General features: G+C 38.6%; 2 protein-coding genes across 2 annotated transcripts; both read left to right on the top strand.

The window, feature by feature from the left end:
* Nucleotides 1–205: 205 nt before the first annotated feature.
* sumf2 (sulfatase modifying factor 2) lies at nucleotides 206–3,768 on the top strand. Its single transcript, XM_055051462.1, has 9 exons — nucleotides 206–303; nucleotides 375–522; nucleotides 606–720; nucleotides 1,354–1,398; nucleotides 1,468–1,618; nucleotides 1,929–1,984; nucleotides 2,461–2,545; nucleotides 2,656–2,797; nucleotides 3,267–3,768. Exons 1-9 carry the CDS (start codon nucleotides 249–251, stop codon nucleotides 3,352–3,354), a joined length of 885 nt encoding a protein of 294 aa, XP_054907437.1. The 5' UTR covers nucleotides 206–248; the 3' UTR covers nucleotides 3,355–3,768.
* A 2,970-nt stretch (nucleotides 3,769–6,738) lies between these two features.
* bicdl2l (bicaudal-D-related protein 2-like) lies at nucleotides 6,739–13,780 on the top strand. Its single transcript, XM_055051463.1, has 6 exons — nucleotides 6,739–7,759; nucleotides 8,890–9,009; nucleotides 9,083–9,241; nucleotides 10,859–10,941; nucleotides 11,076–11,196; nucleotides 12,771–13,780. Exons 1-6 carry the CDS (start codon nucleotides 7,265–7,267, stop codon nucleotides 13,152–13,154), a joined length of 1,362 nt encoding a protein of 453 aa, XP_054907438.1. The 5' UTR covers nucleotides 6,739–7,264; the 3' UTR covers nucleotides 13,155–13,780.
* The last annotated feature ends 1,683 nt before the right edge of the window (nucleotides 13,781–15,463 follow it).

The following is a 15,463-nucleotide window of genomic DNA, read 5'->3' on the forward strand; positions in this document are numbered from 1 at the left end:
AGTTTATATTTATGGTCCATAATTAAGATTTGGAACAAGATTTTTAAAAGTATTTATAAAATTAATAATTCTTTTAGTCATTTGTGCATCTTTACACCACTAATATTTTCTTTTTCTTTTCTATAATTAGTGAGATTCTAATGGCTGTTATTTTTTTTCTTATGCTAAGCGGAACCTTTGAACACGGAACGTTTCTTACGTCGCACAGGTTTTTTGGAGTCGCAGAAAAGAAAAAGGAACAAAATAAAATGCATGTTAGAACCGTTTTCTGGGCGTTTGCCGTTGTTTTCCTGCCAGAGTTCGGTAAGATCTCATCCTACAAAGTGCTGAATGAACAAACCTTTATCAGAGCGGGGCTGATTTCCTTGTGGCAGCCGCCGGGGAGATGGTGGACATCCCGGGAGGAAGGCTGGAGATGGGAACCAGAGCGGCGGACAGCAGGGACGGAGAGGCTCCGGTCAGGGAGGTGAAGCTGCTGCCCTTCAGATTAGACAAATATCCGGTCACCAATTCAGTTTTCAGGTAAAATACCAACAAACCAGACATTCAGCTGGACAACACATCTCCTTAATGCAGTGCTAAGTTAGTTATTTTGCTCTCAACAGAGACTTTGTGCGAGCAGTGAAGTATAAAACCGAGGCTGAGACGTTTGGATGGAGTTTTGTGTTTCAGGATTTTGTTCCAGATGAACTGAAGAGCAAAGTGACCCAGAGGATAGAGGTGAGAATGAAATCCAACCAGCGACACAAAAGCTGAGGTTTGCAAACTTTGCAGCTTCACTTGTTGTCTTTGGGGTGTCCAAAGTGAGGCCCGCGGGCCATCTGGAGCTCTCTGAATGATTTTTTTTGTGAACCCAGCTGAAAAATAAGAGTGGTACAAATTTAGCCTCAAAGACTTTTTCTTATGGGTAAATTCCCAGGTAAATTAATCAGTTAAAATAAAACTGTACAAATAAACTTCTCGTTACATTTGTAAATGTTTTATCTGCTCATAAATGCAGAAGGTGGATCAGATACTTTTTAAGTTAAGATCATTTTTAGTACAAGCTCAGCAACAAGAACAACATGGAATGAACTACTACTTTTGTTGCGGCATTTAAAAAACAAAATAAAATAAAAAGGGAAACCTAATGAGAGATATGTTGTGCAGTAGTTATCATTGTTTTATTTAAATTTTCCTTGAAAATGTTTCTCTAAAGGATAAAACGTCATGTCCATTTGCATTTGGTTTGCAGGCTGCATTCCAGAGTTGTGGTCTGGGGCCACACAGAATCATTCAGTGGGCTACAAATGGCCCCAGGACTGCACTTTGGACACCCCAGTTTTAAGATATTTTCATTTCTCTACTGTCTAGTCTGCCCCCTGGTGGCTGCCGATAGAACGAGCGTTTTGGAGACAGGTAAGTTTTACTTTATTCTTTCCCGCTGAGTGTATTCCTCAAGCCTCGCTCCTCCTTGCCTCTGCTCAGCCTGCAGGGCCCGGTTCAGGTATTCTGGAGCGTTTGGACTTCCCGGTGGTTCATGTGAGCTGGAATGATGCGCAGGAGTTCTGCAAGTGGAAAGGCCACAGACTGCCCACGGAGGAGGAGTGGGAGTGGGCGGCTCGAGGAGGACTGCAGGGTAAACGGCGCCGAACATCGACTCTCACAGAATAATAGACCCACATTTGATTGGTTAATCTGAACTGCAAGTCAATAAATAAAACATTATTAGTAGTTTCACATATGATGTTTAGTAAAATAATCAGACATTTAAATCTATATTTATTAACAGTTTTTTTTCAGATGGTGACATAAATAAATAATTTCTGTCAAGGAAGACAGTTACATCACACATAATAAATGTATTTTTTTTAACAGACGGAAACTTTTTTTTTTAATTTTAATAATTTTCTTATTTGTTCTTTTGGTCAATGGTTTGTGTGACCCAGGTCGGACGTATCCCTGGGGAAACAAGTTCCAGCCTAACAGGACCAACCTGTGGCAGGTCAGATTGTTTTCATTTATTTTTTAAATATAATCATTCATGCTAACTTCTGTGCAATTTTATGTTAACATGTAAGCCTGCTACAATAAACAATAAATAAATAAATTGCATAATGAATTAAAATGAATGTAAATATTGTCAGAGATGCTCCTCCTCACTATTGTTGGTATGAAGTTCTGCACTGCCTGCCTCTGTTGCCTGTTTTCCTTGTCTAAGCTGAATGGTTGTTAAATTTTTGTGATACAATTTTGTTTACAGAGATTTCATAATTAATTATTGTTGTATTTGGATGTCTAAAATGTTTCTCGGTACCACTGCTAAATGTTTTTATTTTTACTCTTGAAAATGGTCTCAAAATGACAATTTTGTCATTTATCGCAACAATTTCTTCGACAATTTATTATTTAGGAAAATTTGTTGTCATTTACAGTATTGTCTCTTTAAAGCAAAACTGTTTCCTGATGTGTGTGTTTCAGGGACAGTTTCCAGACGGAGACACTGCTGAGGACGGATATCACGGCATCTCGTCTGTCGCTGCATTTCCTCCTCAGAACAGTTACGGTAATGGCGCCTTAGCTAACCTAAAATACAAAAACCAAAAGTATTTTTATAATTACAGCCAAAAAAGTAAGTTCAATAAGTATCTAGTTTTGCGTTGGCTGCTCCTGCAGGACTGTACGACATGATGGGAAACACGTGGGAGTGGACGTCCACACGCTTCCCGGCAGCTCAGCCCACCTACGTTTTACGCGGCGCCTCTTGGATCGACACAGTGGACGGCTCGGCCAATCACAAGGCTCGGATCACAACCAGGTGAGTTGGTTTTATTTTTATTCAATAACATTTTATTTGAAGAAGACTGACACAACACCTCTCATAAACATGATGGAGGTTTTGTAAATGTGGTGCAATTCAGTAAATAATGTCACTTTTAATGCAAAGTTTACATTTTTAATAAACTTTTAATGTAACTTTACATTGAAAATGTCTTTATTTACCAAATGACTCTTCCTGACAACAGTTGTAAACATTTATGAAGCTCCATGTTTATGGCTGTTGTCATAAATAATGACACTTTCAAAGAATTTAATAGACTTTTTTAATAGACTTTTAACTAAACTTTTTGAGCAATTTTGCATTAAAAATGTCATTGCACTTCCTGACAACAGTCGTAAACATCTATGAAGGGTGTTATGTCAGTCTGATGTGTCTTTGGGAGGCAGGAGGAAAACAGCTCTGACTGTGATGCTTCAGGCCAGATGGTTCTGGTTGTGTGTTTCAGGATGGGAAACACCCCAGACTCCGCCTCCGATAACCTGAGCTTCAGGTGTGCAGCCAGTTTGGGACAGAAAGACAAAGCTGAACTATAGCAACAAGCTGTTTATTTTTCATTATTTTGAGTCACAGTAAATGGAAGGAAATGATTTAAATTCAGGGCTCTGACAGGGAGGAATTGGATTTCTTTTCACTGCTTTTGGAAGAAGTCCAGTTGTTTTTGTGTCGAAGCACCGAGGGCCACCATGACGGGGGCCCAGGAAGTCTGAACACTTGTGAAGCAACTATATTCTCTCCTATGGAGAAACTTCTTTCTACACTCAATTTCAACAAATAAACACTTAAGAAATAAAACTCACTGCTTCTAATTGAGTTTGTTTGCAACATAGAAACATCTTATCTCCTGAGTCAAAAACATGAACTTAATTAATTCCCTGAATAACAGAAAGGGGACTCTTCCTCTTCACGCTGAGATCTCTCTTTGTTGAGTTATTTACGTGAGAAGAGACCAAATCAGGGCTTTAGTTTAGTCACAGAAACCCAAACCTCTTCATTGGCTCCTTCCTCACTTTCTCGTGGGAATTGACTCATTTTGAGAAGTTTGGTCTTGGTTTAAGTATCAAGTCTCTGTTTGAAGTCACTGTGGAGGGAAATGTGATTTATTTTTCATTAGACAAGGCAAGCAGGATAAAAGCTGATTATGTAAACACTTGTTAATCCCAGAAAAGCAATCGAGGAAATTTGCCAATCGTGCCGCCGGTAAACGAAGCAGCCAGCATGTTGCATGTAACAGGGTGAGTCTGCACCTCCACAGTTCCTGACTGAAACTCGTCTGCAGAGTTTCTGCTAAATGGAGCCGCAGACATTTATCTGCATGTGAAACCACCTGCCCTAGATTCAGGTTTTCATGTTCATTAGTGGGGATGCGTTGAAAGTTAAACTCTGGTTTTAATGCAGAAAGTAAACATGCTTGATTAGATCTTTGTCTTAAAAAAATCTTTAGCTTCTCCAAAACAAATCCACTGACCCAATAACCCAAATAACTTGATCCGTCTCATTAGTTTCCAAACACCAATTAATCGGTTTGAACGTCAAGACAATTTGTGGTTTTATGTCCTAATCAGCTGCTAGGCAACCAGGTGTTTCGCCTCCTCCCACCTTCAGTTAAACTGATGGAAACCAGTTGAATCCTCGTTTCACTGGAGCGGAGGTGGAGCCCGATGTTTCATCTTTAAGGTGTCGATGTTGTGGTCGGGTTTCTCTCTCTCAGAGCAGAAACGGGTCTGTTGTCTGTTTCGACACGGAGCAGCAAATAAATACCTGAAGGAGAGGAGAACGCAATATTCTTCATCCTTCTGAGTCACTGCTCACAAAGTTTGGCTGAGCTCATGAAAAGCATGCAAAGTTTGTTTTCTTTTATTGAAGATTGCGACTTGCAGCTGATCGATTTCTCTAAAAGTTTGAATATTATGGGGGATTTTAAAACAGACGTGTTTGTGTATGTTCTGTAGAGCCTGAGTTTTATTTTATTACTGCATCGGTGCACAGTGGCATGGAGACGACCCTCTGCATTGTTGGTCATCTATCAGTAAAGAGTGGACTTAGGTCAGGTGAAATTGATAAATTGGTTTTTTTGATTCAATTTTTAGAAAATCTGGATTTATTTTTTCAGTCTGAGTGATGTCATCACACTCCCGGCCGCCATCTTGTCTGATAAGCTGCTATACAGCTTCTATTTATTTGGAGTTTGGAGTCAGGTGAACTCTGCAATGAAATGTAAGAGTGTACATTTTAAAAAGTGAATCTAAAGTTGTAACGATACAAAATAACACCCATAGCAATAGAATAAAGCTGTAAAATTTGGAGAATGAAGTAGCAAATTTATGAAAACTCCAACACAAAACAATAATTATTCAAGCGTAATTTCTTCTGGCAAAATTACATCTTTATCCTGCTAATATTCTGACTTTATTCTTGAGTCATAATTAAATAAAAAGTCTTAAGATTAAAGCCACTTTTTGACAATATTGCCTGTCATTGGTAAATTATTTTTTAGAACATAAAGTGAGAAAAAATGGATTATAATCAGAAATAGAATATGACATAAAAAAAATCAGAAATTATATTTTTAAGCCCTGTCAGGGAAAGCAGGCAACACTTTTTCTCAGTTACTGAGGTCGAAAAATGAAATCAGCATCTTCATATAGCTTAAAGCATCAGAAAGCATAAAATAATCCAAAGTTTCCTAATAAAATAAAGAACTAAGACTTGACAAAATACAGTGAATCAACACAGAAAGGTGATTTAACATCCCAAATCATTACTCATCGTGGAAACTTCACAACAAGCCTCAAGTGGGTTCAGTTCCTTCCTACTTTGACTTTTATTTCCAAATAAAATTAAACTTATTCAAAAGTTTATATTATTATTCTTAATATAATTATTACTATACCTCCTCTTGTCTTTGCACACGTCTTCCTTCCACTCAACTTTTCTACATTCTGCCAGTGGGCCACCATCATCATTAGCAGTAAGCTTGAAGGGCTTACCCATATTTTTTTATTATTGGGCTGAATTTTGGATTTTCATTAGCTATAAGCGATTATTATCAAAATTATCAGATATAAACACATACTCTGTGTGAGTTTTTAAATAAATTGCAAAAATAAATAATATTTTAATGCCTTCATATGTAGTTTTAAACTAGTTTGGCTGTTAGAGGAGAAAACATTGGCAATCAAAAGATCAGAAGGAAATGTTTTCATTTCACACAGTTTTTTAGAAGCCACATCTTTGACCTGTGTCCTAATTTACCAAAATTAAAAACAGGCTAATACACTCAATTATCTGAATTGTGTGTTTAGTAAAAAGAAAGAAAACTTATGTTTTGAGATGAGAATAAAGCAGCCGCCACAGAAAGCATCAAAGTTCTGCGTTGGTTGTTGACTCATCTCTGCTGGAGTCTTGTCACCTAAAACCTCCATCCTCTATAAGTAATGACTATATCTGGTTTTTCCCCAAGAACTTTTCAGACTAAAAATAGACCAATGACTAATCGTGTGTGTTGGTTTATAAAAAGCATTTGTTTCCTTTGAGTAAGTTATTCCACTCAGTGTCTCTTTTATCAGTGTTTTTATCTGCATCACTGAAAAAACACAAAATCTTACCAAGTATTTTTGTCTCGTTTCTAACGCAAATATCTTAGTACACTTGAAATAAGACAAAACTAAGTCAAAAGTAGCTTTTTAGTAAGATATGGAAACTATTTTAAGTCAGAAACGTCTTAATATTTTTTGAAAAATCACCTTTTTTTTTGCAAATTGTTTCACTTATACGATGGGAAAAATGTATTGTTATAAGAGAATTTATCCTCCAATGTAACCAGCACTTTTCATCAATATTAAGGAATTATTTACTTAAAATGAGCTGAAAAGTTACTTGTATGTTTACGTGAACTAAGATATTTGCTGTAGAAACCGGAGCAAACACACTTTGCAGGATTCAGTGTTTTTGCAGTGATGTTTGGCTCCAGCAGCAGTCAGGTGTCCTGCGTCAGGATTACATGATTTCATTGTGTTAAGCATCAGAAGCCGCGCCCTCTCCGCTTCTCTGCTGCTTTGGTATGTCTCTGCGTCACGAGTTTGTGTAGCAATCGAAAAGAGGAAGAAAGCCCAGACAGGCTGCGTGAAGCCACAGCCTCCTGTGATGTCACATCATGTCATGTTAGATCCTGTAACGACGCGCGGCGATCAGGTAGGTCTGGTTCAGTCACATTCTGACCGCCTTGCTCTCTCCTTCCTCCCTCCTCCCGGCGTTAAAGTCTTTGTTTTCCACCTGTTGCAGCTCTTCCTCAGACGGTCTTCCTCAGACGGTATTTCTTAGACACTCTTTCTCAGACAGTCTTCCTCAGACGGTCTTTCTTAGACGGTCTTTCTTAGACAGTCTTCCTCAGACGGTCTTTCTTAGACAGTCTTCCTCAGACGGTCTTCCTCTCTCGGAGTCGTCATGGATTACTCCAAACCGTTCTCGGAGCTCAACGAGCGGCTGAGGCCTCGGCTGGCCTCCAGCGACCTGCTTCACTCCTCCCTGTGCAGACTGGAGGAGAGGAAACCCACATCATACACACCGACGGTCCTCCCGTCAGAACCAGAACCACAGATGGACCCGGAGGAACCAGAAGAGCATCTGATCCGCAGCAGTACCGACGAGGGGCTTTGCTCTGATATGATGCCTTTCATCAACTCCTGCTTCAACTTTGAGCTGAACGTGAAAGACGAGGATGAGGCCAGCGACAGCCGCAGCATCACTCAGTCCGAGGAGACGGACAGTCCAAGCGAGCTGCCGTCAGAAGATTCGATGGACTCCTTAAAGGCTGGAGCCGGGCCCGGTCCGGGAGATAGCCCCTTCCAGAGGTTCTATGGTGACAAAACCTTACCGGACCTGATCAGCACCGGCAGGCCGCTCGGCAGGCGCAGGACGCTGACACACGTCTCCGACACGGTGAGTCTCACCGCGGGTTCAGACTCATCCTCATTTATAGCTTTAGTTTGTTTGTGTGATTTGAAATACGCTAAATTTCTTTTTATCAATCAATCATGTTTATTTGTATATTTCAGCAGCAAAATTACAAAGAATTCACCATAAAATCGACAGTTGATCAAACATTATGAACACTGCAAAAACACAAAATCTTACCAGGTTTTTCTGGTCGAGTTTCTATTGCAAATATCTTATTATACTTTAAATAAGACAAACTAACTTAGAAGTAACTTTTCAGCAAGAAATAGAAGCTTATTTAAGTCAATTATTTTTTAATATTGATGACAAAGTACTAGCTCCACTGGCAGATTATTTCACTTAAAATATCTTGTTATACATGAAATAATCTTCTATAATTAGTACTTTTTAATCATTATTAAGGAATAATTTGCTTAAACCAAGCTCTTGTATATTGCTGAAAAGTTATTTTCATCTGATGTTAAATGTACTAAGATATTTGCAGTAGAAACTAGACAAAAATACTCATTAATATTTTTGCAGTGTAGACACTGAAATAAACTCAGATTGACCTCTGACCTGCACCTCTTCAATTAAGACTCAAGACATTTATGTTAAGGCTCAGTAGTTTTGTTTTAAATGATCTTTTAACTTTATTCTACTATCTGTTGTGTTTTATTGCTTGTTTAATCTTATTTCACCCACAAATAAATGTACTATAATAATAATTATGGTTAATATTTCCAAGGGATACTTGCTGCTGCAGCCCTTTAATATTTTCAGGAGTTACATAAAATATTTAGAAAGTGAAAACAGATGCTGCAGTAAATATGATTTGATCTTTGCTTACAGGTTTCTAGAGGTAAACCTGTAAAAAACATTTCTGTTAAAAAAACTGTTTTGTCCTTTATAAATATATTTGCATAATGGTGTGTCTTCAGTGTATTACGGTACCAGTTTTTGTTTATGAGCCAGTACAATTGCATAGTTTCACTCAGAAACTCGGGGATGTAAGTTTCTGTTTACATAGTTAAAATGTCATGAAGTTGGATTTTTTTTCGTCCTCCTGGACAGTAAGTACCTGCATGCCTCGCTAACATGCTTAAACTGAGTGTCGTTTCGTTGCTTGACAGCTAAAAGAAGTCCGCAGGGAAGTGGAGCTGTCGCGCAGGAGGAGCATCAAGCTAAAGGCTCAGGTGGACAAACTGCAGGGAAGCACCGACGGACCGGGCTGGAGCCAGAACCGAGAGAGGGTGAGGCTCATGACCAGAGCCGGGACATTCCTCCGCAAAGCTCTTTATAACATCAGTTTGATCTTTATTGCAGGTCACAGACGAGGTTCTGTCGGTCGTAAGGCTGCTGCAGCCGCTGATAGCGTCAGAATCCGGCCGAACCGAGCCGCGAGGCGGGGAGAGCCGCCTGGACTCTGCCCTAGCGGAGCTGAAGAATGTGGCACGACAGCTGGCAATCAGCCATACCAAGCATGTGAGAACCACACCCTGCCTTGAACTTGTTCACTCTCCATGTATTCATTCATTCTTCTTAAAGGTTTCCATCATCAGGGTCGGGTTTTAAGCAATGTTTAAATTTACCAACAATTATTGTCTTTTTGGAAGGAAAACTTCTAAGGACAATTTCACACAATTCTGATTTTTTTTTGTGAAATCCTATCCAGTTTTCTGCCTTGGTTGATCCCACTTCCAAATATGCCACATATCTGATCTCAAGAGTGAACATGCACAGTAGGGGGCGCAATAACGTCACACGGAGCCAGTATATTAACAATTTAATCCTCATTATTGTCCCCCAGGGCTGCAAGTACACCTCCTGCAGCAAACAGAAAGGGGCAGGACGGAGCATTTCCATACTGGAAATGGGATCATTGCACTCCGGAAGTGAAGGGGGCGCTATTTCCCATATTATCTCCAGCCTCGTGTTTTTATTTTCTTTTGAAATCTGTGATATATCTTCACCTTCAGGAAGGATTTTTACTCTCACCATGTATTTGAACTTCTCTCTTTTATTTACTTCTAAATCATTTTGTATATTTTTTAAAACATCAATGGTAGAACAAACAGAATAAAAAAATAGGAGGTCAGAAGAAATTTTTGTAAAAAAACCCCAAAACAACCACAAAGCATCTTTGGCTCTTATTCCTTTAAACAAGTTATTAAGACCCAACTGAGCCACTTCGGCAGGGCATCAAAATCGTCCTCAAAATTTCCCCTGAAGCTTCTTCTGTTATTTGAGATGTGGTGAAGCTTTGTTCCCTGAAATCGCTGAGATGTGGACTCCACCCCGGGGCTTAAGCTCAGCCATGTGGTCTGACAAGTTTACGTCTGAAAGTATCTGAGGTTCTTGTTGCTCTGCGTCAATTATTGAAGAGAAAGTCATAAACTGGGTTTTGATTTTACTCCAAACCAGTGATGCAAGTTGTCGACAATCTAAAGTTAAGTGCTCTTATCAATCAACTAACAAATAACTGATAAGAGGCCATTTTCTTAGAAACCCAGTTTTCTCTTTTTTGTCAAGAGTTGATTGTCTTTCTTTGATGCCGTTTTATTTAGGAAAAGCAGATTTATGACAAAAATCTCAGAAATGATTTAGAATGAACCAGGACATGTCTGAGATAAAACAGAAATTTTGAGTGAAATCTCAGGAATTTTCTAGATTAAACATATTGTAGATATTTTCAAAGTTGAAAATATTTGCCTTTAGAAACTCAGTTATTTCCCTGTTTTTTATTTTTTAGAAAATTTCTGAGATTAATCTCAAAATTGTTGAGATTTTTCTTGTAATTTTTAGATTTTTGTAGCTAAGAAAATTCCTTGTTTGTTCTGGAAAATGTTGAATCTGTTCTGGCTGTAATGTGCTCTTTTTGTTTCTGTTTTCGTATTCACAATGATTCTTATATGTTGTCATAAAGTGTTGCCATGTGATCTATGCATGTTGTGTCACACATTGTTGATGTCGGATGTGTGAACCGCAGGAGGAGTAGATGCAGGGAACTGCAACTAATTCAAATAAGAAACAAATAACTTAAACTGAACTGAGTTTATAATTTATGGTTGATTTATAGTTTATGGTTGATTCTCCATCCAGGATTCAAAACCTGGAGCAAGTGGAGCAGAGGAGAGCGCTGTCCTGCAGCAGGCTCTGAGGGACAGAGACGACGCCATAGAGAAGTGAGTTCTCACACAACGTGTCGCACTACTTTTCTTTGTTTTTCCACAAATCAAGACTTCAGGCAAAAAAGGGAAGCTGAAAGCCGTAAATCTATTCTAAGGAGTGATTCATTTCTTCTGTTTTTGCTGCACAGGAAGAAGGCGATGGAGGGCGAGGTGCTGCGGAGTAAGAACGAGATGATGGCGCTGAACAACCAGCTGCTGGAGGCGGCACAGAAACGTCTGGAGCTGTCGCTGGAGCTGGAGGCCTGGAAGGTAAACCAATGTGCAGCAGAAGTAGAGGAAGGGTGTGTTCTTTGGGTAAACACAGAACTAAAGTCAACAGAGAGTAAAACGTGAAACTCACCAAGAAAAGCCTGGAAATGTTGAACAGAAACAAAATGACGTAGAAGATTTTAACAAAGGCCAGGTCAGGAGATAAATGACGCAGGCAGAAACTCCACTTAAAACTAATTTACATTGCAATGAGCATCTGAAGCTCATTAGCAGCAGCTGGTATTTTGCCTCAGGGTTTTGTTCTCCCTGTTTGCGCTGAGCTTCCTGCACCATGTAGTGAAAACACACAGCACAGATCTGAGTCCACAGCTCCAGAAAATCCATACCAACAGATATTTTATGAACAGCTATTGTATGAAACTAGTTATGGATTAATTTTTAATTCCAAATAATGATATGAAGTAATTACAACAAGACTTTTTAGCAAGACTCTGAGATGCGTTTCCAGCTGATGGGACAGTATGGAGCTAAACTGAGGCCATAAAGTTTGTTCAAAAGAAAAAAAAATCTGAAATTGACAAAAAATGTTGAAGTAGTTTAACATTTTTCAGTTTAAAATCTTTTTTTCTTCAGTGTCAAACTTTGTGTTTCAAAACTTTTCAGTTTGAATTTTTGTTGTTGTTTTGAACAAACTTTATGGCTCTAAAATAGTTCCATAGCGTAGCTATTAAACCCTTTTTGGTTTTGTCATGTTACAACTCAAACCTTTTGTGCTTTTTATGGAATGGATCAAAACAAAGCAGACAACAAATCATGTCTTTATGGGGGCCAATTATTTAAAAAGGGCTTATTAAAAAGATAGATTTGCTTCGACTCTAAACTTCTCTTTTTGCTCTTCGAGGCGTAAAACATTTACAACTTTGTCCATTTTTCTAATATCAGTGAGTCAATCTGCTGCTGGACCAGTTTAACATTCATGCAGGCTGTGTTTCAATTCACCAACATCCTCCCTAAACACTTTGAATAATCCAGGTTTAATGCTATAAATGTGTAAAAATGTTCCTTTCAATTCTTTTTTATCAACATGAGTAACATGAGAATCTTGACATGATAAGTTTTCATTCATCTTCTGCATGGCAGTTTGAGAAGAATATGTTTAGTCACTGTTTTTCATGAAGGTGTGTCTGAGAACACCCAGTTAGTTATTCATTCACCAAAGAGAACAGCATTATCATTTGTTATTGATTATTGCCTTTACACTCATGCACTGAAAAAATATTTAACATAAAAAAACATTAAATGAGAAGATCATCAATTTATATTTCACCTTCAAAAGCAAGATAGACAACAGAAAGTATAATTTTAATAAAATGTACCCCTCACAGAAAAACTACATCAGTATGGGATTATGATATTCATTAGTAATTTAACATGGAAAACTTGAAAGCAAAGTGTTTTTCACTGTCTTGACTTCGACAACCTAAACATGAAGCATGTGACTGTATTCATGTCTGTGGATGTGATGTGGAATCCGTTTCCCGTTAGTTTTACAGACGCAGACGACCGCTTGATACAAGAGGCTCTTAACTGTTTTTTCTCCCGGCTCTCCTCAGGAGGACTTTCAGCGTCTCCTCCAGCAGCAGGTGCTGAGCCAGCAGCTGGCGGAGCAGCAGGCCCAGAATAAGGCTTCTCGCAAGGGCCTCCTGCGGAGAAACAAGCAGCCTCCCATCCAGCGCCCGCTCAACTTCCTCTACACGTCACCTGCACCTCCCACCACCAACTCCAACCAGATCTTTGTGAACAAATCTGCCAGTTCTCCCCCTTTAACTCCCAGCATACCCGCCTCTCCGCTCGCTGCTGGTCCCAGCGGCGGGACGCGCACCTGGCGGGACAAGCTGAAGAAGAGCAGGCCTCGCCTCGGGCAGCAGGACGCAGCCGAGCAGGAGAGGGAGTGGGGCAGGGCAGACGACGGCTTCCAGGCGGTTTCACTCGACTGAAGCCGTCAGGACATTTAATAGACTGGATCTTTGTAAAGACTCATGAATTACAAACGTGCTGCTTATTGTTGGTTTGACTGGTCAGTGATGGGAGTCCAGAAAGACTCACATGAATCTGCTGAGCTTTTCGTTTTGATGTGACTCAGGTTGGAAGAGGAGACATTCTCCAGGAGTAGAGAAATATTTAGACAACAGTTTCTTATATTTAGACTCTATGGTTTCTTTTATTTACTCGATCTTGCTCTCGCTGCATATTGGGGTTCTTGAAGTGTTGTCAGCACAAACAAAATGAACTAATATGAAAAAAACAAGCACATATTTTTCTGCAGTCTTGTTTATCAAACAGTAAAGTAATATATGCACAACCAGTTACAACCTATTAGAAATGTGAACAACTTCTGATACTTTTTAGAGTTTTAGTTAATCTGAATTAATTTTTTTCCAACTCAAAATCACAAATCAACAAACCGTGTAAGCTACAAACTAGAGCGTTCAGGATGTTTTTCAGTCTTCGTTATTTATTGATGATGTAAGTGGAGAATCCGCCGTGTTGGTGTTTGTGAAAAACGGTTTTGCTATTATGACCATTTTATGGTTTCTGAATAAAAGGAACTGTTGTTCTTTTATTTTATTGACAAGAACTTTAACAAATGGGTATTTTATCAATAATGTAATTTTGATAAAAATTACAGAAATAATTAAAAATGCTTAAAAATACTTTCATACTTTGTGGTTCAAGCAATGAAAAGTGATATTTTTTGCTTGTCAAGTCCAATGAAATGACCGATTGTGACCCGTGTTTAAATAACTCAGAGCCACCTGGTGCTCAAATATAATATTTATTAGAAGATCACATTTCAGTGAAGCAACTATGAAAAGATTTGATAAATTATTGCTTATTGAAGCAAGTAAGTAGGAAATGAAAGACAAAAATCAGTTTTCATGAAACGGCTTCTAACATCGGCGCTTCTTCTGACTTCATTTAAAAAAAATAACGATGCTGAAAAGGACCAAGTCTTCCCTCTGCAATAGCATACACACTGAAGGGTGTTGTTAGCTTAAAGTATGGTGTGTTCACAGGCCAGAAGAGAGTCGGATTCCTAAGTGTCTGACTTTTCTGTCTAACTGAAGAAAAAAAATAAGAATAATTTTAATCTCCAGATAATTTTGTCAAAACCAAAAGTAAAGAGATTCAAGCAGCTTGATAATGAATTTTCTGTTGGAAAACATGTTGGATCTGTTGCTATTTATGTGCAAACCATCACTGAATACTGTAACATGTAAAGAACCTAAAAGTACAGTTACAACTTGGTGTAAATAAATACATTTTTACTGAAAAGCTCAACATTTTTACAGGTTTTAGACATTTTATTGTATAATATCTCCAGCAATTTAAATATATTTATATATAATCCACTTCTATATGGATCTAGTGAACATTTAAAATTGATATATTTCCATTATTTAGAGTAAGTGCCTCCACTGTGGGAACATGTTGAACAAACAAAGATGCACACAGCACAGAAAGGTAACAGCTGAAAAGGCATGCTCACGTCAGAGAATACAATCCCAACCAAATCATTACAGACTTCAAACACGTTGGCGGACAGCTCTCTTTTTAAATAGTTTTAAACTACAAAATCTGCATTCAAATGTCCCCCTGACAATCTCTTAAATTGTGCCACAACACAAATCCATCCTGCAGGAGGATTTAATCGTTGGGGTTTATAAAAATAATTTAAATCAGTATAATTTAATCTGAGTTTTTTTTTTAGTCTTTTTCTCTTTTCAAAACAAACATAAAACACTGATTGTAGTAAACATTTAGTGCTTTAAATGTTAATTCATACAGACCTGGCAACCCAGCTGCCAATCTAAAAGTCTACTGAACATCGTTATAGAATCTTATTAAAGTTTTACAGAAGCAAACGACCTCTTGACATAAGAGGCTCATACAAATAAATGAACAACACCCTGCTTATTCTCACATGTGGCAGTTTCACTACTGGAGCATTGACCCCGAGGAGACTGAAATTAAATCAAACCACTACGATTGGGAACCTACATACGTTGCTGCAGCATATATACTTTGTGATATACTCACTTAGCCTTGTGCCTTATTCATAAAGATAACTGGATACACGGGCAGTAAACGGGGAAACACTGACCAACTACAGACACAACGATGTCACCACGGCTTGTCGCCGGACACAAAGGAAAAACGAAGACCGAGCGTTTCGAGTCGCAGCCTGAGAGAATCAGGAAAGAGTTTGTGTTAATACTGCGTTGAAAAAGTTTCAGCTTGAATC

This window comes from Poeciliopsis prolifica, unplaced genomic scaffold (genome assembly GCF_027474105.1).
Source record: "Poeciliopsis prolifica strain line A6 unplaced genomic scaffold, Auburn_PproV2 SCAFFOLD033, whole genome shotgun sequence".
In the NCBI taxonomy this organism is placed as follows: Eukaryota; Metazoa; Chordata; class Actinopteri; order Cyprinodontiformes; family Poeciliidae; genus Poeciliopsis; species Poeciliopsis prolifica.

Coding starts and splice junctions, on each gene's coding strand:
- bicdl2l (XM_055051463.1), top strand. CDS start 7,265: ATGGATTACTCCAAACCGTTCTCGGAGCTCAACGAGCGGCTGAGGCCT. Junction 9,242..10,858: donor CAATCAGCCATACCAAGCAT/GTGAGAACCACA, acceptor TTCTCCATCCAG/GATTCAAAACCTGGAGCAAG. Junction 10,942..11,075: donor AGAGACGACGCCATAGAGAA/GTGAGTTCTCAC, acceptor TTTGCTGCACAG/GAAGAAGGCGATGGAGGGCG.
- sumf2 (XM_055051462.1), top strand. CDS start 249: ATGCATGTTAGAACCGTTTTCTGGGCGTTTGCCGTTGTTTTCCTGCCA. Junction 1,985..2,460: donor ACAGGACCAACCTGTGGCAG/GTCAGATTGTTT, acceptor TGTGTGTTTCAG/GGACAGTTTCCAGACGGAGA. Junction 2,546..2,655: donor TCCTCCTCAGAACAGTTACG/GTAATGGCGCCT, acceptor CTGCTCCTGCAG/GACTGTACGACATGATGGGA.